Genomic DNA, 27,531 nt, shown 5'->3' on the forward strand with positions numbered 1-27,531 from the left:
AGGAAAAATCTGCATGCCCGGCTTACTGCTGCGATGTTCTTGGAGAGGGACAGCCTGTTGTCCATCACCACTCCGAGATTCTTGGCACAGGGTGATGATGTCACTAAGGTGTCCCCTAGGGAAATGGAAAAGTCGAGGAGAGGAGAGGATAGAGCAGGAATAAAGATTAGCTCCGTCTTTCCCGGGTTGAGCTTCAGGTGGTGATTGTCCATCCAGCTCTGTATGTCCCTCAGGCAAGCAGAGATGTGGGCAGGGACCTGTGTGTCCGATGGGGAGAAGGAGAGAAAGAGTTGCGTGTCGTCGGCATAAGAGTGATAGGACAAGCCATGGGCAGATATTACAGGGCCAAGGGATCTGGTGTACAAGGAGAAGAGAAGGGGACCGAGGACTGAGCCCTGGGGAACTCCGGTGGCGAGGGGACGGGGTGGTGATACCTTACCCGCCCAGGCAACCTGGAAGGAACGGTCAGAGAGGTAAGAGAGGTAAGACTCAATCCAGTCAAGAACATGTCTGCTGCGGACCTTAATAAGCGAAATTTAGGAAAGAAAAGAAAAACAAAAGTGAATGAATGGATGAACCAAAAACGCAAGACCATGAGGGATGCGAGGAAACCATATGTAAACAGAAAAGGAGAGCCGAAAGAAGGAAAAAGTCCACCTAAATAGGTACGTGGAAGAACTGTATATGAAATATTGTAACTAGCTAGCTAACTTGCTAACAACGGTTGTTGCCAGTTGATGAAATTCAGTGATCATGTTAGCTGTTACATTGTATAAAATTATGATATAGTTAGCTAGCTAGTAACCTTAATAAACTGTAATTATATTTACAATATGTCAATTTTGCTAGCTATCAGTATCTTGTGTAGCTAACGTTACATTTTTTTTCTGTTTGCTCTTAAGGGGAAGGTGTGTGCCAAGACGTGTGCGACGGAATTCTCAAAACTAACGGAGGAAAGGAAACTGCAGCTCTTCACTGAGTTTTATGCTGTCTCATATGAAAGGCAGCAGGCTGTCATTCTTTCTGGTTTAGAGCAGGTAAGCAATAAGCGATTCATATTAATCTTTGTTGTTTCAACATTATGCAACAAGCATATGGCATTAATGTAGGCTATATGATATGGTGCTTATATTGTGTTGGTAATAGTCTATTCAAATTGTTGGTTCATGAAAGGCTGCAGGCTTTGCACAACAGATAACTCAACCATGCAGGCGTACTAAAAATGTATTTGATTATTTTGTAGTCACAATCATCATTGTGGTAAGGGGAATACAGTAATCTCTGAAACAATGTAGGTCTACTTCATGTACTATACAGACTAGATGATGATTCAAAACGCTGTGGTACAGTGGACACATGGCTTATTATGATTTTTTTAATACTGGCAGGAGTATGGAGCTGAACTTTTGGCAAGAGTCATCTCTCATTCAAATTATTTTTTTAGACTGATTTGTAGAGCAAGATATTGGTGCTTTATCTGCCTACCCTAGACACTCCATGATGTATTCGCCAGAATATTTTCCTTCAGTTCAGCAAGACTCCATACTGTGTGCTTGCTCACTGTAAATGTTATATTGTGAGCCAACAGTCAGGCAGTCAGTTTCATACAGTGTTCCATTCCTGTACATTAACATCCGCATAATTTTTAAATACACTGTTTACAACAAATTCGCTAACAGTTACTTATTAACTTTTGGAAAGGTCATTCAGGAAAAGTTAGGCAGTCAGGCTAAGGCAGCTCAGGGATCTAAGGCAGCTGAAGGATCAACAGAGCAGGCAGCTAAATTCAGGTGTCAATTAGAGGACTTAAGAGGAAAGCATAAGAACAGGTAATTCATTATTCAAGCCTAGTTTAAGTGTTAGGGACATTACTGGAAAGAACTCATGCCTGTTACTCTTAAAGCCGCTATTGATGACATAGCACCATGGCTGCCCCACAACTTGTGAAACTTAGTGATTGTATGTGAAAACAAAATTCAGGATTTAAGAGGAAAGCATAGCATTAGATAATACAATACAGACAAGCACCGACTCAAAATCCAGCTACTGTAGACAACAACATCATATTGCTGGCCGTATACTATCTTTTCCCCATTAATACTAGAGAAATGTGATTGTTTCATGAGTGGTTCATAATGCTATCTCACATCTTGTTTATGACTTCTGATTGTTTTTCAGGCCAAATAACATTCATCCTGCAGTGAGAGAGGGATAAGAGAACACATCCTGACCTTCCCACGCCAGCAGAACCACTATTCACGGATGAAGGGGAATGTGGACAGAGAGTACCTGAGCCCCCATCTAAATCTGCTGCGGATGTACTGACTGTACAAAGAAAAGAACCCAATGTCAACAGCAAAGTTCTGGCTCTATAGGGACATCTTCAAGCAGCAGAACTAGAGTTTTTGGCAGCCAAGAAGTGACACGTGCAAAATGTGATGTCTTCTTCACCAAATTAACAGCAGCTACAACAAATAAGGAAAGGACGAAGATTGCTGCTGAGAGTGAGCTCCACCACCGGAAAGCTGAAAAAGCATACTCCCAGCTGCAGGACAATGCAGAGTGGGCCAAAGCTAATGGTGACTGCCATGTTATCTGTATAGATGTGTATTCGCCAAATTTGACACTCCATAGTGTATTACCAGCGTCAGTTAGCAAATTATAATCTTTGCATTCAAGAGCTGGGTACTGAAGATTCCACCAAAATGTGTGTCTGGCATGAGGGCATCGCCTACAGAGGGTCCATCAAGGTTGCAAGCTGTGTGCTGAAGTGGGTGCAGTCTTCTTTCTCTACCCTGGTCAAGCCCAAAGAATGGAAGCTCATCATCTATAGTGACCAATGCTGTGGCCAAAACAACAACTGGAGAATGCTGAATCTGATGGCACTGCTGATATCCAGGGGCTACTTCACTGAGATAGACCAGAAGTTCATGGTGTCTGGCCACTCTTTCCTGCCCTGCGACCGTTCCTTTGCAGACTTGGGGAAGCGGCGCAAGGTGTCCACACTGTGCACCCCCAGTGATGTGATTGAGATGATCCGTGAGGCAAGGCAACAACATCCATTCAGGGTCATGGAGATGAAGTGTGAAGACTTCAGACAGCTCCCAGATGCAACACTCAAGCGACCAGCTGACCTCCTAATCACATCTATGATGTGGTTGAAAGTCACAGGTTTTTCCAAATTTCCTAAAAACATCTCATAAGAAATATGAATATGAATGATTGCTTGCCTGTCACAGAGAACTGTACTAAGAATCTTTATTGAATTCCTGTTTCTATTGTGATTCATGATTTCAGGTGCTTATCCGTGGTGTCTGCACACAAAAGAGAGTCACAGCCTCTATGAGGGATGGAAGTCATGGCTGGTCACCAAACCCCAGAAAGGACAAGCACCTCTTGCTCCCTCATTTACCAAGACTTACCCTCGAGCATACGAGAGCCCTCTGCCGATTAAGAAGGAGAAGCACCACGATCTGATGACCATGCTAACCTACATGCCTGCTGCTGCCCAAGCATTTTATGAGGCACTAGAATGTGAAGTTTAGGACCAGCACCAAATTGCTATTCATGATCTGTTCTGTGTGTGATTCTGTGAGTTAATCTTGTGAATAATACTGAGACTTTTCATCTTTGTTATTGTGTTGGAATAGTTGGCTGTGCATACGCACGTGTGTGTGTGTGTTTGTGTTGTTGATTTGTGTTTCTGCAATAAATTATTTCCCACCTTATCCATAATCTGTACCCACAGCTGGTGTCTGTTTTACAGTACAATAATAGTACAATGAAAGGAATATTACACACCAAATACATTCAGGCGATGTTAATCTAGAAGTCAGTATTGTATTGCATTTACCCTAAATTTCCTGACAAACGTGAAGTCGACAGGAATGTGGTAAACATAATAGGGTGTTAATTCAAATAGTTCAAGCTGCTATTATGCATGGGACTTATACTGTTCTTCCACATTCCAAAAATATAAGTTCTAATAACTTTCATTTTTTCATTTAGCAAAATAAAAACAAATCTAACAGTAAGAAAGAATTGTGTGTTCTATATCTTCAATACAAAACATTAATAATGTGATGTACACAGGCCTAAAATAAGAAAGGTTTGATTATCCAGAAATTGGTTCTTATATGGTTCTTCGTCTGTAGGATTCAAGTAATGGGGAAAATATCTTTACTTAATTGCAACGAAGACACAGAAACATGTTTTTGAAAAACATTGCGGCTGTCATGTTTCTCCGCCATTACCTTATTACCAACCCTAATCCCCCCAGTAAAGCTGCCCTAGCAACAGTCTTGTAGTCTACTAAGCACCATAAGCACATCTTACGCTAAAGCATGTATGCCCGACAAGACAACAGCAGCTACATCAACAACAAAAACAAAAACAATACCAGCCACAACAACAACAACAACAGCACCAGCCGCCCCATGCCAAAAACATGACAAAGGAATCCAGCATGCGGGCCAACAGCAGAGTAACGGCCCTGAGGTCCACATGGCCTCCTGAACTGCAACTTGTGGTCTTAACAAGATCCTTCAGAGAACACCACTGTTATCCTCAAGCTACTAGGAGCACAACACCATCACTGAATCAGGGAAAGCAGAATAATAATAATAATAATAATAATAATAATAATAATAATGTATCTGTTAATTTTCATTTCAATGTTATATTTTCAGACAAATTTCCTTAGTTCCTTATCATTTTTGCATACCAAGGTTTAGCTGACTGTGAATATGGCAGTGCAGATCCAGCAGTTTTTTTAATGTATTTGTTGGCAAGCAAATGCATTTTAAAATGTATACAAATTGCCATAATGAAAGGGAGGTGTGGTTAACATGTCTTTTCACTCTCCAGTGATGTTAAGTTAAACATTCAAGGGACCTATCTTGTCATCATCCCTGCTTTCTGGCCATCTTTGGTACTATGAAAGTTCTAAAACGCAGTACAATAATGGATTACTATTTAGCACAGTCTTATCCAGTTAGAAGTACATTGTCAAGTGAGTAACGGCAATGTTCTGTCTGGGATTAAAACCTGCAACATTTGCCAAGAGAAATGGAATGGCCTTTTACATGCAAGTATGTGTGTGTGTGCGTGCATCCATGCGAGTGAGCGAGCATGCATGCTTGCATGTGTGTGTGCGAGCAAAGAGTTTCCTTCTTTTAAAAATGTACAGCTGCTGGTACTTAAATACTCCGCTGAGTATTTAAGTACCACTGGCTATTGACCCTAATTCAACAGACACATCCATCAGATTCTCCCTGACCCCCTTCACTGTACCTCCCTTTACAACTACAGCACACAGCCACAGACACTACCAGACAAGAAGCCTCACACAGCCACAAATACAGCCATACTCAGAACCTCACACACAGCCACAAATACAGCCATACACAGAATCTCACACACAGCCACAAATACAGCCATACACAGAACCTCACACACAGCCACAAATACAGCCATACACAGAACCTCACACACAGCCACAAATACAGCCATACACAGAACCTCACACACAGCCACAAATACAGCCATACACAGAATCTCACACACAGCCACAAATACAGCCATACACAGAACCTGACACACAGCCACAAATACAGCCATACACAGAACCTGACACACAGCCACAAATACAGCCATACACTGAACCTCACACACAGCCACGAATACAGCCATACACAGAACCTCACACACAGCCACAAATACAGCCATACACAGAACCTCACACACAGCCACAAATACAGCCATACACTGAACCTCACACACAGCCACGAATACAGCCATACACAGAACCTCACACACAGCCACAAATACAGCCATACACAGAACCTCACACACAGCCACAAATACAGCCATACACAGAACCTCACACACAGCCACAAATACAGTCATACACAGAACCTCACACACAGCCACAAATACAGCCATACACAGAATCTCACTCACAGCCACAAATACAGCCATACACAGAACCTCACACACAGCCACAAATACAGCCATATACAGAACCTCACACGCAGCCAAAACAACCGTGCATAGAACCACACACACAACCACAAATGCAGCCACTCACAGAATCTCCTGAACAACCCCATCCACCTGCCTGCTGTATGGACTTCTGCTAAGAACAAGCGTCTGCTTCGCACCTCGGTTTAAATGTGGATATAAATGGCCACATTTATATACACATAAATAAGCAAGGGAACAGATTGTTTCTGATGATATGATAATGCCAGGCAGTTATCCAGGAGCAGAAATATAGTTACGCTTTTGAGCAAAACAAAGAAAAGGAAAAGATTTATCTCAGTTCAGAATGGGACGAATGCTGTGTTAACAGCTCTTCCCATCGCTCCCTATCGTTCACTCTCTCTCTCTCTCTCTGTCTCTCTCTCTCCCTATCTATCTATCTATCTGCCTTCTAACAGCTCTCAGAGCAGGTAGAGCCCTCTTTGCTGTCCTGTAAAATCAAAAATTGGTTTCCTAACCTCACATAAGCAGCCTAAGCCCCACCAGAACACTTTCCCCCACCAAATCCTCTCTTGGGTTTTATTTTTTATTTTTTGCATTTTCAAATGTCTAGTCATCTTATCGCTATGCGTCCAGCACCTTTACCCTCTGTGAGCTATGCACTCACTGTGTGGTGGACTGCACTCGGTGTCCAGGCAGGCTGCAGGTAGAGTAGCTGCTGGCGTATGGTGCGTTGCGGGTCACCCGACCAACTTGGGCATGGGTTCAGCCTGTTGTAAGTCACCACAGCCAAGGTTCAAACCCTGACTCTAGGGCGTCATGGCTTCTGGCATAACAAGCCCGCTTACACCAGCATAGCAAAGACAACCACAGCATGTAATAACATCCAAGATTTAAAAGATGGTCAGGATAGGACCCGTATTTAACTAAGCGGGTCCTTAAGTACTGCTCACTCCTAAATCAAAGCGCCCGCTCGGGGTCAGGAGTCTGAGCATCGCTTGCCGGCTGCGAGCACGCTCAGATGTCCTCGGAGCATGAGGCTGGAAACCGAAACGCTCCAGAGATCGATATCGGTCCCGCAAATGGCGCCCCGAGAGAGACCACTGGCTGGACTCTGGGGCGCGAGAGAAAGAGCGCCCTCAGATGTCAAATAGACCTGAACCTATTACATCCTTACCAACTCCAGCTGAAGCTTTCTTCACACGTTAAATGCTGCCATTCAGCTGAAATGAGCCGTAATGTGGGCAAGCGCACGTACACACGTGCTAATTCACACACTTGCGTGCACGCATGCACGTCCTACCGAAAAACACAGACAAAAATAAAGTTGTGCATCCTTTTCAGTTGCTACACAAAAACTGCTCTGGTTTCCAAACCGTCTTGAACAGTTAACAGTTGAAAGCCTTTTGATTGGTTGTTAAAATAATATAAGCGGCCCAAGAGGGTGCCCAGACATGTCTGCGTTCTGCGCTGTTGAAGACAACCGTGAACCTGTGAGCCATGGCCAGACATGTACGTGGACAAGCAAACAAAAAGAAACTGTAAAGAACCCTTGAATCAGTTTCTCTGGGCTGCTACATGCTAAGTCATTTATATTTTATGCCTTTTATTTGCAAGCTGCCATTTCATTCCTCGTGTGCCAAAGGTTGTTCTCATGGTTACAGCCCCCTGAAAGAAAGTGGTTTTGGAAAAGGGATGTAAACCTGCAAACAGGCCGATACTTCAGAACACCCTCCTCCCATTATCGTGGCCGTTAAAACAACCCACGAGCGCAGTAAACCTTTACTGCTGTTTCCTTTATTAGGCATTTGTGTGAGGGAATCAGACTGTTGGGCAGGTTTAGGCTGTGCCCAGTTCTGAGTGTGTATGAGTTTGTGTGGGAGTATGTGTGCAAGTTTTTGTGTGTGTGAGTGTGTGTGTTTACGTGTGTGTGTGTGGATGTGTGTGTGTGTCTGTCTCCCTCAGCAAGTTAGTGCGTGCACCTTGCGTGTGTCCTAGGTTAAGCATATTACAACAGCTATAAACAGGCACCATGTTCACTATGTAAGCTTGGTAGAATACTGTAACTATAAGCAATGTTAACCTGTTCTGGAGTGTCTGTTTAGCACATGAATAACATAATATCATGCAATATATTAAGGGAATCTGGAAATAATCACATCATTATCCTATAGGATTTAGCAAATATAATCCTTCTCTAAACCACACTGTCCTATAGATGGTCTTAATGAAGATGTTCTGGGAGATACTTCTGTGTGATTTGCAATCAAGGGGACATGTAACAATTCCTACTTGGGAAGAGGAGAGTGTACATACAGGTTTAGGGGAAGACAGGGATAAATGCCACCCCTGAGATTTTGTTATGAATTAGTAGGTAGACTAGTTACCATGGTTATGAGTCTTGATGTTTGACTACAAGAGACTAGGTGATCCAGCAAATGAGTCTCCCCCAAAGTTGAAATGAAGCCTACACCAATGGAGGGAGGAGGACTGTTCCACACTGGAACATCAACCATACACACGCAGACTCACAGAATCACTCCCACAATTTATCCAAGTCCAGTCTATGCAACTCTATTTGCTCTAAATGCATACAGACTTTGCATTGGGGCCTGATGGCACAATATAACAGTATCGTTCCAGTCCATGAAGTGATTCAATCAGAGGCAGGATGTGTGAAGCAGGAAGGGGTGTCATGCAGTAAGTACCTGGGTCTTGATGATATCATCGTCTCGGTGGATCTGCAGGACATACCCGCGGTGACAGGTTATGGTGCAGCGGGCGCCGTTGTAGAAGCCTGGGCTGTTGCACCTCATGTCCGCATTGTGGACCAAGGGCTCCTGGCAGTCGATGAGTTCACAGGAGTAATGGACGCAGCTGGAGGAAACAGTTCAGAGTAGTCAGAGCCCGGGAGTGCAAAACGTCCAACCACAGGTGGTGTGGAAACAACCACAATTAACCAAGGAGTTGTTCAGCCAGACCAATCAATCATTTAATAAACCAATCAAAATGCATTTATTATGGTGTTTCATTACAATTGTGTTGCCATGAAGCGATGGAGAGAGTCCTTTTCCACTATTTACAGCTTCCAGAGAATTGTAAAATATGAAAATGCAGAGCCAATGGGCGAAAGAAAAAAAATGTAATATTCCCAAACCACAGGAAAAACTACTGGCGGAAACACAAAACAAACAGCCAAATGGATACGACAGTGGGACTGTAAAGAACGTCTTTGCTCTGTCCCCTGCATAAATCTGCAAACTGCCATGGGCATAGTGATAGAGCAAAACAATGGGATACAGGTTAGGTGGATGGCCATTCAGAAGAGGGATGTGAAGGGAAGTTTTGTCCATCTCCCTGCCTGGACAATGATTTCAGTTATTTCAGCTAGCCAATAACGTGTGTGTGTGTGTGTGGGGGGGGGGGGGGGGGGGGGGGGGGGGGCGTGTTATTATTCTTTTATCAGTCATTATTCCTTAATCAGTCCGTGGCATTCGGTTTGGTGGTGAATTGGATTGGTCTTAGCTGCGCTGGCTGGAGGAGAGCACACGGGGTTGTGTTAACTAATCAGCCCAGGTGCTAAATGGTGTGTTCCCCTCCACAGTTCGGGGCTGAGACCGAGAGCTCACACTGCGAGCACGTTTATTTATTTAGTTTTTGTTTGTGTGTCTGTCAGAGCACAAAACGAAAGTGAACCGCCACTGAAAAGCAGGTGGAGCTGGTCCACTGAAAGCGAGCCAGCTATGAGCAGGGAACTGAAAACGAGTTGCTCAGTTTAGCTTTCTTTTCTTTTTGTTATTTTACTTTGTTGTTTTAGTTCATTGTTTTTGCCCAGAACCCGTGAGGCGGAAAGATGAAGGTGAGCGTTTATTTCATTTTGTGTTGGTGTGGGTGCTCTCTCTCTCTCTCTTTTATCTAGCTATTTCTCTCTTTTCTGCCTGTGGTTAGTTTGTTAATTGTTTTTCTCTTTATGTTGCTTGTATATTATTTTTATTTTGAAGTACAGTAATTTCTGTGGTTGAACAATGTCCCAATAAAAGGGTTCTTAAATCTCTCTCTCTCTCTCTCTCTCTCTCTCTCTCTCTCTCTCTCTCTCTGAGTGAGTGTGTGCGTGTGAGAGTGGCTCTGTTGAGAGAGTTCAGTTTTCGGGTTTTCTGCTGTGTTTTTGTCTTTTTTACATATTCTTTCTTTTCTCTTCCTCTTTCCTATAGTTCTTTCTTTCCTTTTCTCCCTCATTGCACTGCTTTTATTGTTGTTTCAATACAGTAAATCGAAAGGTAGGAACTGCCCAATGCGGCAGTACAGGGTTGGGGAATGGCGTCCCGCTCTGACGGGGGAACGCAACCCTTTTCCCTTTGCAATGGTTTTCGATGCGTCCCTGAGGCGGGCGTAACTATTGAAGAGATACTCATGGCAGTGGGAGAACAAGTAGGGCATGATAGTATCGACTCGGTATCGAGAATGAATAAGGCTGTAGTTGTGTTTCTAAAAACCGAAAATCTCGTCAGTCAGATGATTGAAAATGGTCTCTGGGTGAAAGAGACGTTCGTGCAAATAACACCGCTGTCAGCACCGGCCACAAAAGTAACCATTTCAAATGTTCCACCTTTTATTAAGAATGGGGCGATTGAGAAGGAACTAAATCGATTTGGTAAGTTTTCAAGCGCGTTAAAATGATTCCACTCGGGCGTAAAAATTTTGCGCTAAAACATGTTCTGTCTTTTCGCAGACAAGTATTTATGTTTTTAAGCTCGCCCACAGAAAGATTAGATGTTTCGTTCCGTGTAAGTCACGGAGAAACATCATATATGGTATATGCAAGCACTGACAGCTTACGCTGTTTTGAGTGTGGCAATATAGACCATAAAAGATTTGCTTGTCCGCATAAGGAAAAAGAGGGAGAGAAGGGTCGATCGACGGGAGAACAAACACGGAGTGATAATGGGTCAGCTACAGGGAGTAGGCCCACGGTAGTTACAGAGAAACCATTTTCTGGAGACTCCGTTGAGTCCGTAGACCCGGGAGAGGGACCTTCCTCTGCACAGGGGTTGAATACAGACCCGGGCAAAGTACTGTCAGTACAGGAGGAGAGCACTGACCCGGGCGAGGGTCCCTGCTCGGTACAGGAGGCGAGCATTGACCCAGGCGAGGGTCCCTTCTCAGTACAGGAGGTAAGTAAAGATTTACTGGGCTTGGAGCATTTAAAACAAGTGGACAATGAGAGGGAGTAAAATAACGTGTTAATCATGAAAGGGCAGAGTAGTAGTGGTGGGCAGGACAATTGTGCTACACAGGGTAAGCGGGGGGTACAACAAAGTTCAGACAGATTGCAGGAAACGGTAGAGGTTGCGGATGAAACAATGGAAGAAGAGGATAGGTGGTCAGATGGTTCTGATACTTCTTGTAGTCAGACAAACGAAGGGAGTTTGTACTCGGTCGACCAAATTAACGCGTTCCTGGATAAAACTAAGGGAAAGACGGTAGAATTAGGAGGATTCTTCCCCGATCTTGACAAGTTCGTGCTTTCAGCTATAAAGGGACAGAACAGCATTGGTTACGATGTTCTTGATAGGCAGAAACGTTTTCGCTTGAAGAAACACTTAACAACAATTCGGAAGGGGAAAAGTGTTAACGCTACTCTAAGGGTTAAATCGTTTAAAAAACTTGAATAAATGCACATGGGTTTGTGGCTAATTTCTTTCTGTTTTCTTTTCCCTTTGTTTAGTCTGTTCTTTCTCTACTCCTTATAAGTCTATGGAGGTTTTAAGGATAGGATCTTTAAATGTAAATGGAGCTAGAGATAAAGAGAAACAGGCATTGTTATTCGAGTATATTAAAATGAAACAAACGCATGTATTTACAAGAGACGCATAGCGATTAAAACAATGAAGCCGAGTGGGGATTGTGGTGGGAGGGCGAATATGCTCTTAGCCATGGATCAAACGTAAGCGCAGGAGTTGCAATACTTTTTCTCCAAATACAAACATTAATATATTATCCAGGTCTGAAGTAGAGCAAGGTCGTCTTCTGATTGTTAGGGCAGAAATAAAGAAACACTTTTATGTTTTTGTTAACATATATGCCCCTAATAAAGGGGTGGATCGGATTAGACTTTTAAACAAATTAAAAGCTGTTTTAAATAACTTTAACAGAGAAGATATCTTGGTAGTAGGGGGTGACTGGAATTGCACTCTTGATTTTACTTTGGATAGAGATGGCGAAGAGCCTTACCATTTCTCTGCATCAGTTTTAGCTGGCATTGTTACTCAGTTTGTTTTATCTGATGTGTGGAGGGAGAGAAACCCAGGTGTGAAGCTCTACACCTGGACCAAGGTATTAGATGAAAGGGTGCGAGCAGCACGGTTAGACAGAATATACGTGAGTAAGGCAGTGTGTTTTTAGCTGCCCATCTTTTCCCAACCAGTTTCTCAGATCACCATTTTATCACGGTAAACCTAACAGTCCCGCAAATTTTATTTGGAGGTTTAATACTTGACTTTTACAGGACATGGTTGTTTGTGAGAAATTTAAACTCTTCTGGAAAAATTGGAGTGAGCAGAAGGGAGAATGTGACAATCTATTACAATGGTGGGATGTGGGTAAAACTCAGATTAGAGTTTTTTGTCAACAGTATACCTCACACTCTACAGTTAAACTAAAACAAACCAGGCACAAACTAGAACAAGATATCTTCAGGATTCAGTCACACATGGTACAACAGTATAACACAGACTTACACACTAGTTTAACAGAAAAAAGGAAGGAATTGGGGGACATACTGCAAAGGAAAGCTAAAGAGGCACTAATAAGATCTCGGTACACTAATGTTCGTGATATAGATGCTCCCACCTCTTTCTTTCTTAACCTGGAGAGGGGCACAGCCCAGAAAAAAGCTATGTATTGCCTCCGCTGTCCTGATGGGACAGAGACATCTGACCCAATGGAAATGCGTAGAATAGCTGTTCATTTTTATTCTGAGATGTTCAAGGCAGAAGGCACAGATAGGCATTGTACTGAATAATTATTTCAGCTTCTTCCCTCCTTGGAGCAGCAAGAGCAGACATCTTTGGACAGTGATCTGCTATTTGAGGAAGTGACTGAGGCGGTGCAACAGCTTTCCACCGGTCGCGCACCTGGAATAGATGGACTGCCTGCAGAGTTCTACAAACTTTTAGGGAGTCATTGGACAAGATTTTTTTAACGTTTTAAGAAGCAGTTTTGAAAAAAGACTTTTCCAAAAAGTTGTCATCGTGCTGTTTTGTCCCTACTCCCAAAAAAGGGGGACCTGGGGCTGCTGAAGAACTGTCGGCCTGTCGCTGTCCTTTGTTCAGACTATAAGATCTTGTCCAGATGTCTTGCCAACAGACTGAAAAAGCTTAGGAAAGCTTATCCACAATGACCAATCATATTGTGTACCAGATAGATCCATTTATGATAATCTGTTTTTAATGCGTGATTTGTGGGATTATGCCAAAGTTTATGAGACAGAGTTTGGTTTTCTTTCCCCAGACCAAGAAAAGGCATTTGACAGGGTGGATCATCAATATGTATTTAAAGTACTAAAAATGTTTGGTTTTGGGGAGGTATACATGTCTTGGTTAAAGTTATTATATGAAGGTGCCACATGCATAGTAAAAATAGGGGGTAGATTGAGTGCTCCAATTAAGGTACAGAGGGGGATTAGACAGGGATGCCCCCTATCCGGCCAGTTGTACACCTTGGCAATAGAACCTCTACTCTGCATGTTGCGGAGTAAACTAACAGGTTTACATGTTTACGGGAAACCCACTAAGCAGTAAATTAAGTTGTCAGCCTATGCAGATGACATTGCAGTCATTATAAAAAAATCCACAAGATATGCAAGCTATACAACAGGTACTCAGTGTTTATGAGCGAGCCTCATCTGCGAGAGTGAACTGGGAGAAGACTGAAGCCTTATGGTGTGGAACATTTCATCAGGGGGACAATTTTGCTTTGCCACTCCTCCCTGGTAATATACAATGGGGAAGGTCAGGTTTAAAATATTTGGGGGTTCATTTAGGCACAGAAGAGTACAAAAAGAAAAACTGGGAGGGTATAGTGGAGACAGTGTGTGCCAAGTTATCTAAATGGAAATGGTTGCTACCCCAGCTATCATATAGGGGAAGAGTCCTGATCATTAATAATCTGGTTGCTGCCAATTTATGGCACAGATTTAATGTACTGGACCCTCCAGTGGGCCTAGTTGAAGAGACGCAGAAGACACTGCTTATTTTTTTCAGGTCTGGGCACCATTGGCTAAGGGCAGCAATTCTCTATCTGCCAATCAATGAAGGAGGCCAAGGACTGATTGACCTCAAATGCAGAGTGGCAGCTTTCCGCTTGCAGGCTGTCCAACGCCTGCTGTACCACAAGCACCACTACTGGATGGATGTTGCCTGTGCCCTGTTAAACAAGGTGGGTCGGATGGGCCTGGATAGGCATTTGTTTTTAATGACATTGAGCAGAATGGACTTGGCAGGACCCTTTTTACGGAGCAGTCCTACAGGTGTGGCAGATTTTTGCTGTTTCAAGGGACGATACCGCTACCCCTGGTTTTTGGACCCTTGAGGAGCCTGTGTTTTTTAATCCACTACTACATATTGGGACACTTGACTCACCAACAGTGCGATCTGACCTGGTGGAGGCCGGCATTTCCAAGATCCGTCATCTGCGGACAGCTGACGGGTGGCTGGCAGCGGAACAGGTGGCAGCCCTGGTGGGTTTCAAGTCTGTCCGTATCTGTCAGAGGATGCTGGAAGAACTCTGCACCTCACTTCCCAGACCCATGCAGGATTACTTGAGTGACCTAACTGGGAGAATTTCCGATGCCAATGACCTGACATTCCCCGAAATAACTGTGGCACCTGGTTTGGGGGATTGGCAGGAAAAGGAGGGAATGATCCTTTCTTTTAAATCACCTGAACTCGGTCATTTTAGCAGAATCAACAAGAAGGCGCTGTACATTATCTGCATAAAGGTGCTGTATCTCCGAAATTTATGTGACCTGCATGAAACAAAATGGACTGCTTTTCTTGGGTCAGGTTCTTCCCCGAAGGGTAGCTGGCGGTCTCTGTACAAAAAGCTCCTCGAAAGAAGGACAGGAGACCTTCAGTGGCGTATTGTGCATGGAGCGATAGCCACGAACAGATACAAGGCACACCTGGATCGTTCTGTGGGGCAGGGATGTCCTTTTTGTGGGGAATCAGAAACAGTTTTTCATATATTCTTAGGGTGTTCACGGTTGCAAACAAATTTGGTCAAAGGGTGGTGTCTAGCTTTAGGTTTCCTATTTTCAAACACACTTTTTGTTTTTGGGCCAAGGTACACTGTTAAAAAAAGAGAAAAGGTGGTATTGCTAAATGTTTTAATAGGAAAAGCAAAAATGTCAATATGGTAGACACGGCGTAACAAGGTTCAAGGCAGTGGGGGACAAGATCCCGTTCAAATGGTGAGAGGTCTGGTAATGGGAAGACTTTTGTTGGAACATGCATACTATGTACTAATTGGGGAAGCTGGAAAATGTTTTGCAATTTGGGGGATAGATGGGTGTATTTGTAAACCTGACGAAGGTGAAAGTTTAGAACTAATGGTTTGAGGTGGAATGGAACACTGATTTTGTAATATTTTACTGGTATTTGTTTTCTTATTTTTATTTCTATTTTCTTTTGTTTTTTGTTTTATGTGTTTGTTTCTGTCTTTTTAACCATAATTTTACCTTTTTCCCTTTCTTTTCTTTTTTGTAAATAGTGGGGATTTGAGGGATTTGTCTTCTTTTTATTTATAATAAAGGGAACTTAAAAGTCAAAAGTCTCTCTCTCTCTGTCTCTCTCTCTCTCTCTCTGAGTGAGTGTGTGCGTGTGAAAGTCTCTCTCTCTCTCTCTCTCTCTCTCCCTCCCTTCCTCCCTCCCTCTCCCTCTCCCTCTCCATGCAGCAACCAATGGTGTTTCCCGCAACTGCCGCATCTCCCTCCCAGGGGTGTCGTGCTGGCGTGTGACACAGTCATTTCTGTACTCTATTTAGTACCGTCTGGCTTGATTGACAATTCATTTATTCAGTATGTGAGAGTATAAGCTTTCTAACGATGTATAACATGTCTAATTTTGCTTTAGGAATAGCGTTTTATAGGTCAGCGTAACCGAAAATTTTCTTATCATCGCATTCAATTAGGCATTCACTCTGTGGTAGCAGTAAAAGACGCTGCATCTGACTAAACGTAGTCAACGATTTTTCATAATTTCTTGGAAAATACTATTATTATTGAGAACTTCTGGGCACAGCTAAGCCATATGTTTGCTGATAGACCTAGCTGACATTGTTTTCTGGAGCAAAACAGAAGCGAATCAGTTTCAAGAAGCCTGTTCAGTAGCTTTTCTTATAACTTGATATTAAACAATATGGAACCGGAATCTTTGTCATATCATGAATATCAGTAAGGGTAGGGGAATTAGGTACAATATGATGTGAAGCAGAGCACAAGCAATCCCATGCCAATATTCCTTGCATAACATGGTTTCCAGTTCCATAGTGCTTTTGTACAACTGATCCACCTACAGATATCATTGCAAACACAGACAAGTATAAGGCAACTTAACGGAGAAAACTCTAACGTTAGTAATCAAGACATTTGGTCACTAAGCAACCAGAAATCCATTTCTACATCTAGCTACTTATTACATAGATTCATTTAGCTTCTTTCTGTTGTAACAAAGTTTTGGAGGGCTATTTTTTTCTGCGCTTTAGTAAGTCAAACAAAGGACATTCCATACTAAAGCTCTGGCCATTGAGCCAAAGCGGCTTATTAACAAGTTAAATGTCATTATTTCTTAAAAATGTTCTATTACAGTTGACAATAGAACATGTTTTGTGTAAGATGTTTATGTGAAATGATATTAAAATTATGCAAGAACGTTCTATGTAAACTATATTTTGAATATCGGCACTGCTAAGAAAACTGGTTGATCAATTAGCACCCACAGACTGTCCATTAATTTATTAACAGCTAAAAATAGTACAATTTGAATCAAATAAATAAATAATGACAACTGGGTGTTATTTGTGATTTGTCTATAGCCAGAAAATTTCATTTACTGAAAATGCAGTCAAGACAACATGTCTCTCTACATTCACTTTGTGAACTGCATTCTATAGCATTTCACCATGACAACCCAAATGTGTGCCCTTAAATTCCTTTTGACCCTTCTATACAACAGAGCAACTGGACAGTCTGAAAAGAGAGGAAAATGACTTCACAAAAAAGAACACTGAAATATGTTCCATATGTGCACGTTGAATAATAAGCTACTTCACTAAAATACTTCCATTCAAAAAAAATAAATAAATAAAAGAGAGGGGGAGGGGGAAAAATATGACCAAAGATGGACCATAAAAGTGGATTATGTTAATAGCTATGTTGTTAACAACTTTGGGGATCTGGGAGTTGGTGTTTTTCTGAGCTCCAGAGGGGTATTTGAGGAGACGGGCTGCTGGCAGCCTCTGGCTTAGCCCAAGAGAGCAAGAAGACTGGGACGGAGGAGAGGAAACCCATATCAAGAAACACTCATTCACATTTTACGGTGACCCTTCAAGCACTCGTGTAACTGGATGCTGTTTGTCAGCCGGAGTAAAAAATGACAGTAATGAATCCTAAATCCAGAATCTCAGAGAGCGATTGTCCACCCTGAGGACCTGGGCTGGCCACAAACTCCTGGAAAACGATCATAATAATGAGAATAATAGTAATAGCAGAAAACATTGTGACTGTGTCATGAAATAAATTCTGTAAAACCTGCAGGGATGGTAAACTGGGGCTAGGTGTGCACAAAGGGCTTAATATTGATTGGGAGGTTCTGCGAGTGTGTGTGTGCGTGTGCGCGTGTGCGCGTGTGCGCGTGTGCGCGCGTGTGTGTGTGTGTGTGTGTGTGCATGCGTCTGTGGATGGAGGACATGTTTGAATGTGAAACAGTAAGACAAATACTGGAATGAAATTGAAAATCTAAGCAGTGTAAGTTGCCTGGGACACACATAGTGCAAATGCATGCACGCTACAGAGCATGAAAGAACCTTCTTTCAACGCTAAACTTCACCACAGCAAGAGTATTGTTTGTATCAGCGCTTCAAATATCTTGACATCGGCAAATCTGCAAGTGACTGTTATGGTTATGGTGTAAGCAAAAACATGACTGGTTTTGGACCACACTTTGTTATTAAAGAGTAGGCGCACACAAAAAAGCACATAAAGAAGAAAAAAGAAAAAAACAAGAAAAAAAAAACAAGCCAGTCATTGTGAAATTCCAAAGATCTCTTGGAAACATTTCTGGGGCCAGTCCATGGCGTAGGTTCTGTCCAGTGCTGAGACACTTGGCTTTTTTAATCTGAAATCCAATATCACACAATGTGCTCTGCCAGTACAGTACAAGCCAGGCAATCCAGGCTGAGCACTGCAAAGTGCTATGAAACTTCAATTATGATTATTATTGTTATTACTATTCTTATTATTGCTGTTATTATGATGTCCTGATTATGTGTGTTCTCTGTGTGAGACAGGACCCCATTAGAAGGCAATCAGTCTCAGATTGCATTAAGGAGAGGCAGCTGCCAGGAAAGCTTCGCTATGTCTGCGTGTGCACACGCGTGTGTTCTGCCGCGCCGACCCCAAACATTGTGTCAGAGTACAAGCAACTCCGCTCTCAGGAACACCAGCCAGTTCCCCTTGCCAACACTCTTATCCCAGGCCTTCATTGTATCCCCTACCTCACTTTGTGTCACTGTTTCGCACTCTTGCTCTCCCTCTTCTCTCCCTGCCCCCCACCCTCGTTTGGATTAAAAGACACAGCCTGGCTCTATTGGGACAGAGGGAAAGATGTAGCGCCCCCCCGTCCTTCGCGCCCTACGACATGGCTGTAATGCTGGGACCCAAACACTCCGACCCACAGAAAATACAAACACATGTCCCGGGTAAGTGAAGCGTTTTCAACGATCAGTGTAAACAACATCTCAACAAAAAACATTTTCAATGTACAAAAATGCCAAGTTACAAAGCACTGTCTAACATTAATTAAAACTTGCTAAATCCAGGCCTGCCAATAAAAGTATTGATATAAAATGTGGCGAAGTTACAACAAACAATATTTGCTATCTTAGCTCACACAAATTAAACAAGCTCCATTCCAAAACAAAGCTACCCAAAGTTTCAGAAATTATTTTATGTAACTTGGCCTTTGTTTTTTCATCTTTCAATTTCTGCTAAGATATTAGCAGATAAGCCAATATTTTTTGTTGTAACTTTGCCTCATTTTGAAATCCACATTTTTAACAGCATTCCTAGATTTTGCATGTTTCAACCAATGACTTATAGACAGTACTTTGTATGCATGAGCAACTTGGCAAACCTTACAAAAGGAAGGCAACTTTATAGGAAAGGAAACCAACCTCTTTGCAAACAAGATTAAAAAAAAAAAAAAATACTGTACATATGACATAGAATGATAAACTCCCTATAACTAGGTATCACATATACACATACAATTTACAATTTAGTCATTCAGCAGCCTTTAGCCAAACAACAAATAGCACCCCAAAGCACTAATGCACTTTCACGCTACTGTATATCATCAATCTTTCCAGTTCCCAACAATCAGAATATACACGGTTGGGCCAACTGCGAAAAGCATTATTCATTTATTTACTTACTTTTTTGCAGCGAGAACATTAGGGCTGATGTAGATTGCATAGTCTATGCCATGTGCAGTTTACAGGTGATTTATATGGCAGGGGTGGTGTAGAATTGTACCAGACATTTGTAGTTTTTTTGCATACTCACAAGCCATGATTAAACTATTGGCAAGAGACATGATTGTGAACAATGAACAATTACTAGCATCACCAACTGATGCATTTATAAGTTATGCCACTGGATAAATTTGATACCATATGTAAGACATTACACAAAACAAGCCGCAAGTCATAATTGTAGCTTATGTCCACATGGGATGGAGTTGTCCAGAGGTTTCTGTGTTTTTGCAAGTCCAAACTTTTTTTACATTCATAAAGCTGAAAAAGATATCCCCTTTAAACCCACTGTTCCTCTCCTCATGGATGAATTAATGGTGTAGCTGAATGTAAAAAAATGCTAAACAGTAATTAAGAACTTTTTTGTGACGGTTACCCATACACTGCATGAGAAAGTGGGTTTCATTTTTTTAAGATATTGTAATGATGGAATTTACCACAGCCTGAACTGGAAATGCTTGAAGTAATATATTCCAAATTTAGGAAAAAGTACATAGCAGAGGTCCAAAAAAATTGTGAAGTGATGAATTACTGTTCTTTGTGTAATCAATAGATGCTTTTTCTGTCATTTTTATGTCATAACTTTCCTTTTTATCCTCCACAATGTGTCCAACTTTATATAACCCCCATTCTCCCTCAGCCTGTTAAAAATGATCATTATGAGACACCAGTGGCCACTGAAGGTTATAAGGCAATGTCTATGATGGACTAAGTGAGCAGGGTGGGGACTGCCTGAAGCTTATATTGGTTACTATACCTTTACTGTACACCCCCCACTCTCTCAAAGTCACCTCCCTCTCAGAAAGTCACTCCCCACTCTCTCAAAGTCACCCCCCACTCTCTGGAAGTCATCCCTACTCTCGGAAAGTCACACCCCTCTCTCAGGAAGTCACCCCCCACTCTCAGAAAGTCACCCCCTCTCTCTGGAAGTCACCCCCCACTCCCTGGAAGTTGCCCCCATTCTCTGGAAGTCGCCCCTTCCTATGGAAATCACCCCCCATTCTCTGGAAGTCATACCACGCTCTCCTTCTCTTTCGCTCCCCTACCTCTGGCCCATGGGGTTGTAGATCTCGTTGCTCTGGCAGCCACTGATAGTGATGGGGTCGAAGTACTGGAAGGAGCGCAGCCCCACGCCGGAGATGGCCACCAGGTGAGAGCGGAACTTCACCTGGATGGCCTTGGTGCGGTAGAAGGCTGTGCTGAGATCGTGGCTCACTGGGATCACCAGGGGGTTGTTCCTGCAGCTCAGTCTCCAGTCACCTGAGAGGGGAAGACATCAGGTGTGACCCGTAGCCAAACAGAGCACACATATATATTCAAATAATCCAATGCACACAGCCTCACCCCCATTCCTCCCACCCACGTGCTCATGCCTGCACTATCACAGCTGAACATTTTCAAACAGACCTAAGCTGTGTATCTGGTCCTTGGTGTCCACCAGCTGGACGGAGATGTTGCACTGCGTCTGGTCTATGTAGCCAGTCCCATCCGCCGCCAGGTGAATGATGACCGCCGCAGCCACCATGGGATGAGAGTAGTAAGCCTAGCACAGGGCAAATTCCAAACACAAGCTGATCACGATCTTTGACATGGTCAACATCTACCCTGCTTCACAGAAAACTAGGCAAAACCACTGTTAACTGCTCACAAGCAATCTGCCGATGATGTTGCTTGTCCCTCATGCACCCATTGAGAGAGCAACCTGATGGCGACAACTAACACCTGCTCTAACCCCCCATTCTTCCATTTCTCGTACCTTGAGCCAGTACTGCAGGTTCCAGTTGTGCAGTGGCGCCTCCTGGCAGGGGAACCAGGCATACTGGGACACGCCATTGGACAGGTCGAAGGCCTTCGACTGGCATGTCTGAAGACAAAGAACAACACGGGCATTAGGTGTGTGCCAACAGTACCTGAACCACTAAGAAATAACTCAAAACCTACACAGCAGCGCATTGCCCGGATCAACAGGCTTTTTACATTACATTACATTACAGGCATTTGGCAGACGCTCTTATCCAGAGCGATGTACGACAAAGTGTATAACCATAACCAGGAACAAGTATGACGAAAACCCTAGAGAGAAGTACCGGTCCAAGTGCAGGGAACAACCGCATAGTTCAACTTGGACCCTGAAAGTTAAATTGATTAACACTAACACAACGAGAACGGCAACAACGCAGTCTATGGAAAAAATACGAGCAGTAGTTAAGACAGTTAATGCACCTAAGTCACCTACGAAACAGCTGCCTAGTTACAACCCTAAGCTTACAGTCATTTACAGGGGGGTAGGGAGGGATGGGGAGAGGTGCAGCCTGAAGAGGTGAGTCTTCAGTCGTCGCTTGAAATGGGTCAGTGTCTCAGCTGTTCTGACCTCCACGGGGAGGTCATTCCACCATCGTGGGGCCAGAGCAGACAGGAGACGTGTTCTGGAAGTGCAGGTGCGAAGAGGGGGAGGTGCCAGGCGTTCTGAGGTAGCAGAACGGAGGGATCTGGCTGGCATGTAGGCTTTCTCAGAAATGCTGGGAAACTACAAGTTAAAGAGCTACAGCAAGCTTCTGAAAGAAAAGAGAGCTGAGCTACAGATACAGGGAGAAACTACAGCTAAGCATTACAATACATTGTCTTGACTTTATTAAATGGCAACATCAAAACTGACAGATGTAGCTTGTATGCTGTTCATTTATATGGGAGAACATACAAGGCAGAAGTACAAGGCCAGTAATAAATATAACTGCAAGCAGCAATTAAGGGGGCCAAGTGAAAATATCCACCATGAAGCCATAAAAGCAGTATAGTGACCTGCGTGCAAATCAGGGCCATAGTTGGCTAATAGATAGGACATATTTTTCTTGCAAAAAGTAATGATAATATGTCTTTGGATTGGTTATAATATACAGTGCTGCTGCTGCCACTGTCTTATTGGATCAGCTGACTTTTTAGTAAATTTTCAGCAGAACTTAACTAGAAATTCCGCCTCGTGGTTGTATGCCTCTGCCAACCAGTAGCCAGTTTGGATATAAAATGTCATCACTTCATCATTTTATCCTATTGGACATTTGTGTGAAACTTTGTCATAATTAGCATATGAATTCTTGAGTTATGGCCAAAAACGTGTTTTGTGAGGTCACAGTGACCTTGACCTTTGACCACCAAAATCTAATCAGTTCATCCTTGAGTAATTACATTACATTACATTTATTTGGCAGACGCTTTTATCCAAAGCGACGTATATAAAGTGCATTTCATGGTCATGGACAACTACAAAACACAGGTTCAATAAGATACAATACAGCTATTTCTAGCCAAGAACACAGCTTAGTTCACACAGTGAACACTATTCTGACCTAACCACTGCAAAGCCGACTAGGCAGAAGAACAAGCTACAGTATTAGGACAAATACAAATTACCAAAAAGTGCTGGGATGGGGGAGCATGTAACGTGTGTCATGAAAGGGGGGGGGGGGGTGGATTTAGAATGAAATATACAGAGTGGTGGTAGTTAGTCCAGGTATAGTCTGAAGAGATGAGTCTTCAGACCACGGCGGAAGATGGGTAGTGAGGGAGAGGTTCGAAGAGGGACAGGGAGTTCGTTCCACCACTGGGGAGCTAGGCTGGAGAAGCTCTATGATCCCTTTGCTCGGGTGGGAGGGGGTACAAGGCGCCCTGCTGCTGCAGAGTGGAGTGGTCGAGCAGGCGTATAGGATCGAATCATGTCCTCCAAGTGGACGTTTGTGCCAAATTTGAAGAAATTCCCTCAAGGCGTTCCTGAGATATCGCGTTCACGAGAATCATGGCGGACAGACAGAAGGACGGACGGATGGACAACCCAAAAACATAATGCCTCCGGCCACGGCTGTGCCCTCGTGGAGGCATAAAAAGAACACATCATTGAAAGTTCCTTGTCGATATGTCAAATAATAATAATAATAATAATAATAATAATAATAATAATAATAATAATAATAATAATAATAACACTACCTCCTACAAATATAATAGGGGTCCACCCCTAATATGCCAAAGCCAATAATAATAAGCTAATAAGTACAACAATAACCACAAGAACACATAACGAATGACAAAAATTCAGCTCATACCACCTTGGCTTTTGTCAACATAACTAACAAACAAATAAATAAATACATACATACATACATACATACATACATTAATTAATTAATTCATTCATTCATTCATTCATTAATGTTAGTAATATATACATTACACAAACTGCTTCAGTGGGACTAAATATGAGCAAAATATATATTCGACATTGTGGTTTTACACAAAAAGTCGAGACTTTTTTACATCTGAAAACTTTAAATCAAATCATGAATGTTGACTGAATTCAAACCTTTGACTTTGACAGGAGAGATAACCCTTTTCTTCGTAATGCACTGTGCTGTATCTTTTTTTTTAAAATACTTTAAAAGTTATGCCATATGGAACTTCCATGAGTTATGCAATTCTGTAGAGAGGCTGGCAGGGAATTCAGCGGCCTGAGTTGATGCATTGCATATGGTAGGGTGCCGTAGCACGCTAGGCACGCAAAGCACGCCAAAGCACCAGGAACTGCCAGAAACTCGCAGGGGCTGCGGCAATGGTTTGATCTTCTCCAAAACCAGACCCTCTCCCCGTTCCCTCTGTTCAAACCCCATCGGAGAGGAACGCTCCAGTCCTTTTCTGCCAATGCCGCTCCATTCCCAGTAAATCTGAATTAATGTCTAAACTGAGCCTCTGGTATTTTTTTCGCCTTTCAGCAGGGCTCAAATGGAGAATGCAGACAGATATCCATGGCAACAGGTGGGAGGGGCTGACTGATTTTTCCATATACCTACCATATCACCTTTTGTCTCAACAATCAGATGACCACAGAGGACACCGCCCCAAAGCCTTTTCAGAGTCAGTGCTCCAGTTCTGTTCACCCCTGGAATATTCTTGGCTGAGAGTGCGAATGAGGCCAACCAATGGAGCATTTTCAAATCCAAAGGACTGCATTCATTATGTTATATTTTAAGCATTAGCATTTAGCAAACACTCTTATCTACAGCGGCCATACACAGCTTAAAATTTTCAATCATGCAAACCATTTACATAGTAGATTATTTACTGAAACCGTTCAACAGTAACTCTAATGAGTTAAGTTTATTTACAGTCAAAGAGAATAGGTATTGTTGATTAAATTGATTTCATGAAAGGAACATTTACATTCAAATGGTGTAATTCCATAAGGCACACGTCAAAATGATATTCATTAATCATATAAACCAGGGCACATGGCCTATGAATGGGGAGTTTACCGGGCATACCAAAGAGCATACCATCCAGTTCCGAGGCACAATGATCAACATTCTCCAGTTACAAGGGGAATGTAACCACACAACATGAGATCTAAGCGAACAAGCAAAGAGTTACAAAACCCAGTAGTGTTGGCAGTAATGTGGGCTGCACATGTGATGGAAGAATGCACTGTGCATGCATAGGGTTGTAATTTTACTGAATTCCAATTTAAAGGGATGCTGGCAAATTATCAGTACATGTGATGGAAGAGTGCGCTGCTGAATTCAGTGCATGGTTACAATTCAATTAAATGGGCATACTTTTAACCAAAACATGCCATAAGACTTTTTTATGTGTATTCCCCCGCCCCAAATAAGTTCACTATTAAAAGGTAAGATTTTAATATTGAAATTTGGCAAAATTCCCAAAATTCCCAAGCCTAACTTCCCTTCCAATATTTCCGGGAATTCACCTGAAATTTACTTGAAATTTTCCAACCCATTGCATCCCTAGCTATACCCGCTTGTCCTGGGCAGATACAGCCTGGACAGGGGCCAATCTATTGCAAGGCACACTCACACACTCATTCCTATGGGAGCCTCCAATAACCTACTTGTATGACTGGACTGTGGGAGGAAACAGAGTACCCAGAGGAAACCCAAGCAGACATGGGGAGAACATGCAAATCCACACAGAAAAGCCCAGGTCAGATCCAATCCCAGGACCTTCTTGCTGTGAAGCTACCCACTGCACCACCGAGCTGCCCTTTCTGTAATGTCACTGAGGTAATTTTTCACTTAAGTTTCAAAGGTCTTTAAAACACAGCACATCAGTCCTGGTGCAGCTCAGCTTCAAAATGTTTTAAAGTTAATTACAAGCAAATTACCTGAAATGCTCACAACTGAAAACATTGTAAGCGTATGATTGGGGGTCGGGGGAGGGGGATCAGTTTGCAATTTAGTATGGAGACGTAATTTAAACCATCTGGATATTTGCAATTACCCTCAAAAATGGCGCGGCTAATGCCGGCAAGAGAGCATCTGCGAATGAGTGCCACACCAGAAGAAACTAAGCAGACTGGTCATGCTGGGGGGGTGTTCCTGGGGACAATTGATCTTGCCTGCTCATGTTGCTCCAGCTAACGCTGTGCAGCCACCCATCCCACCCTGTCCCAGCCCTATGTGGGAGATCATGCACACCGTGAGATGGCTTAATTGGGAGCACCAGGGACTTGAGCGCGTTCTAATGAAAACTCAGACGAAAATTCCAATATATGAGGCTCTGGGAGAGAGGCCAAGCCACCAGCCTTTTAGAACCATTCCTCACAAATATACTTCTATCCTCTCCAGATATTCACTAAGATAAAAACAATTAAACAAATAATTAATTTATTGGGAAAGCCATAATATTTGTCTTCAAAGAAGCTTTTCCTGCCTGTATGCGATTGGCCTACTGACAGAGTGAATTCAGGTCACCGACATAGACAGAAACAGTTCAGAAAAACTCACACTGGCAGAAACCAATACGGTTATCCTCTGCATTCAATACACAAAACACACAGCACGTAACAAACACAGCACCATCCACACTGCAAACGCCACTGTAGTTCCACACTTAACATTCTCCTGAAGCCTTCCCCCTTACATACACACATACACACACACACATACACATACGCGTACAGAGATCTCAGCAGAAAGACTTTGTCAAAGAGTTAGACTGCTGTTCTAGTTTAAGTATGAAAAACAGAAAAGACAGACAGCCAGGTCTTGTTCTGATTACTGTTTCCCTGCGTAACACACCAATCAAGAATCTGAGTATATAACAGACTTCTAACCTCTGACAGGTTGTCTCCTGGAAAGAAGAAAACGACTCGGAAAACAACATTTGCTTTGATATTGGCTTTAAAGTATATTTAATTACTTTATCCATCATTTAATTACTTGAGTTGAAATTAATGAAAAATAAATTTATATTAATTATTTATTTAAGATAAGATTTGCATGTTGATTTGTAAGATATGTGCTGATTATTTATTTATTTATTTATTTATTGCTGTGAGGTCACGTAAGGGCATGTGAGAAAAAAATAATAACATGAGAACCTTGCGCTCTGTCAAAGCTAACTCCGCCTTTCCGTCAAGGAGCCAATTACGTTTGGGTCTGCGGTGGAGCAGCACGTGGGGCCGGCCAGGGGGCTTGCGCCAAATATTGGAGAGCACTAACAGTGGGCTGCCCTTTTGCAGACACCAATTGCCCTGACCTCATTAGCACGGGCCTTAGCGATGGGCGGTTTAGCGGTTCCAGCCGGCACGTTGCATCCAACCCTGCAGCTGCCTCTCGTCCAGGCGTGAACACAAACAAACCAAGTCCAGCAGTGGCAGCTGAAGCGGCAAAGGTTTTTGGGTTTGCACCTGCAAGCTGACGGAGGGAAACGAGAAACACCTGACATACTAAAACA

General features: G+C 42.8%; 1 protein-coding gene and 1 long non-coding RNA gene across 3 annotated transcripts in view; one reads left to right on the forward strand and one right to left on the reverse strand.

Annotated features, from left to right (window-relative positions):
* pappab (pregnancy-associated plasma protein A, pappalysin 1b) overlaps nt 1–27,531 on the reverse strand; it is a 155,951-nt gene that overhangs the window by 47,808 nt on the left and 80,612 nt on the right. For both annotated transcript variants that reach the window (XM_035380451.1, XM_035380450.1), the window contains exons 11-14: nt 21,548–21,655; nt 21,199–21,334; nt 20,838–21,051; nt 8,691–8,859 (exon numbers count right to left, since the gene is read on the reverse strand). In XM_035380451.1, coding sequence (XP_035236342.1) covers nt 8,691–8,859; nt 20,838–21,051; nt 21,199–21,334; nt 21,548–21,655 — 627 coding nt within the window. The remainder of the gene's footprint in view (nt 1–8,690; nt 8,860–20,837; nt 21,052–21,198; nt 21,335–21,547; nt 21,656–27,531) is intronic.
* Nucleotides 9,474–25,995, forward strand: LOC118207118. Its single transcript, XR_004761310.1, has 5 exons — nt 9,474–9,841; nt 18,830–18,957; nt 20,859–21,071; nt 21,554–21,684; nt 24,552–25,995. It is a non-coding gene; the product is annotated as an uncharacterized LOC118207118 (long non-coding RNA).

The sequence above is a fragment of the Anguilla anguilla genome, chromosome 10, assembly GCF_013347855.1.
Source record: "Anguilla anguilla isolate fAngAng1 chromosome 10, fAngAng1.pri, whole genome shotgun sequence".
Taxonomy (NCBI): Eukaryota; Metazoa; Chordata; class Actinopteri; order Anguilliformes; family Anguillidae; genus Anguilla; species Anguilla anguilla.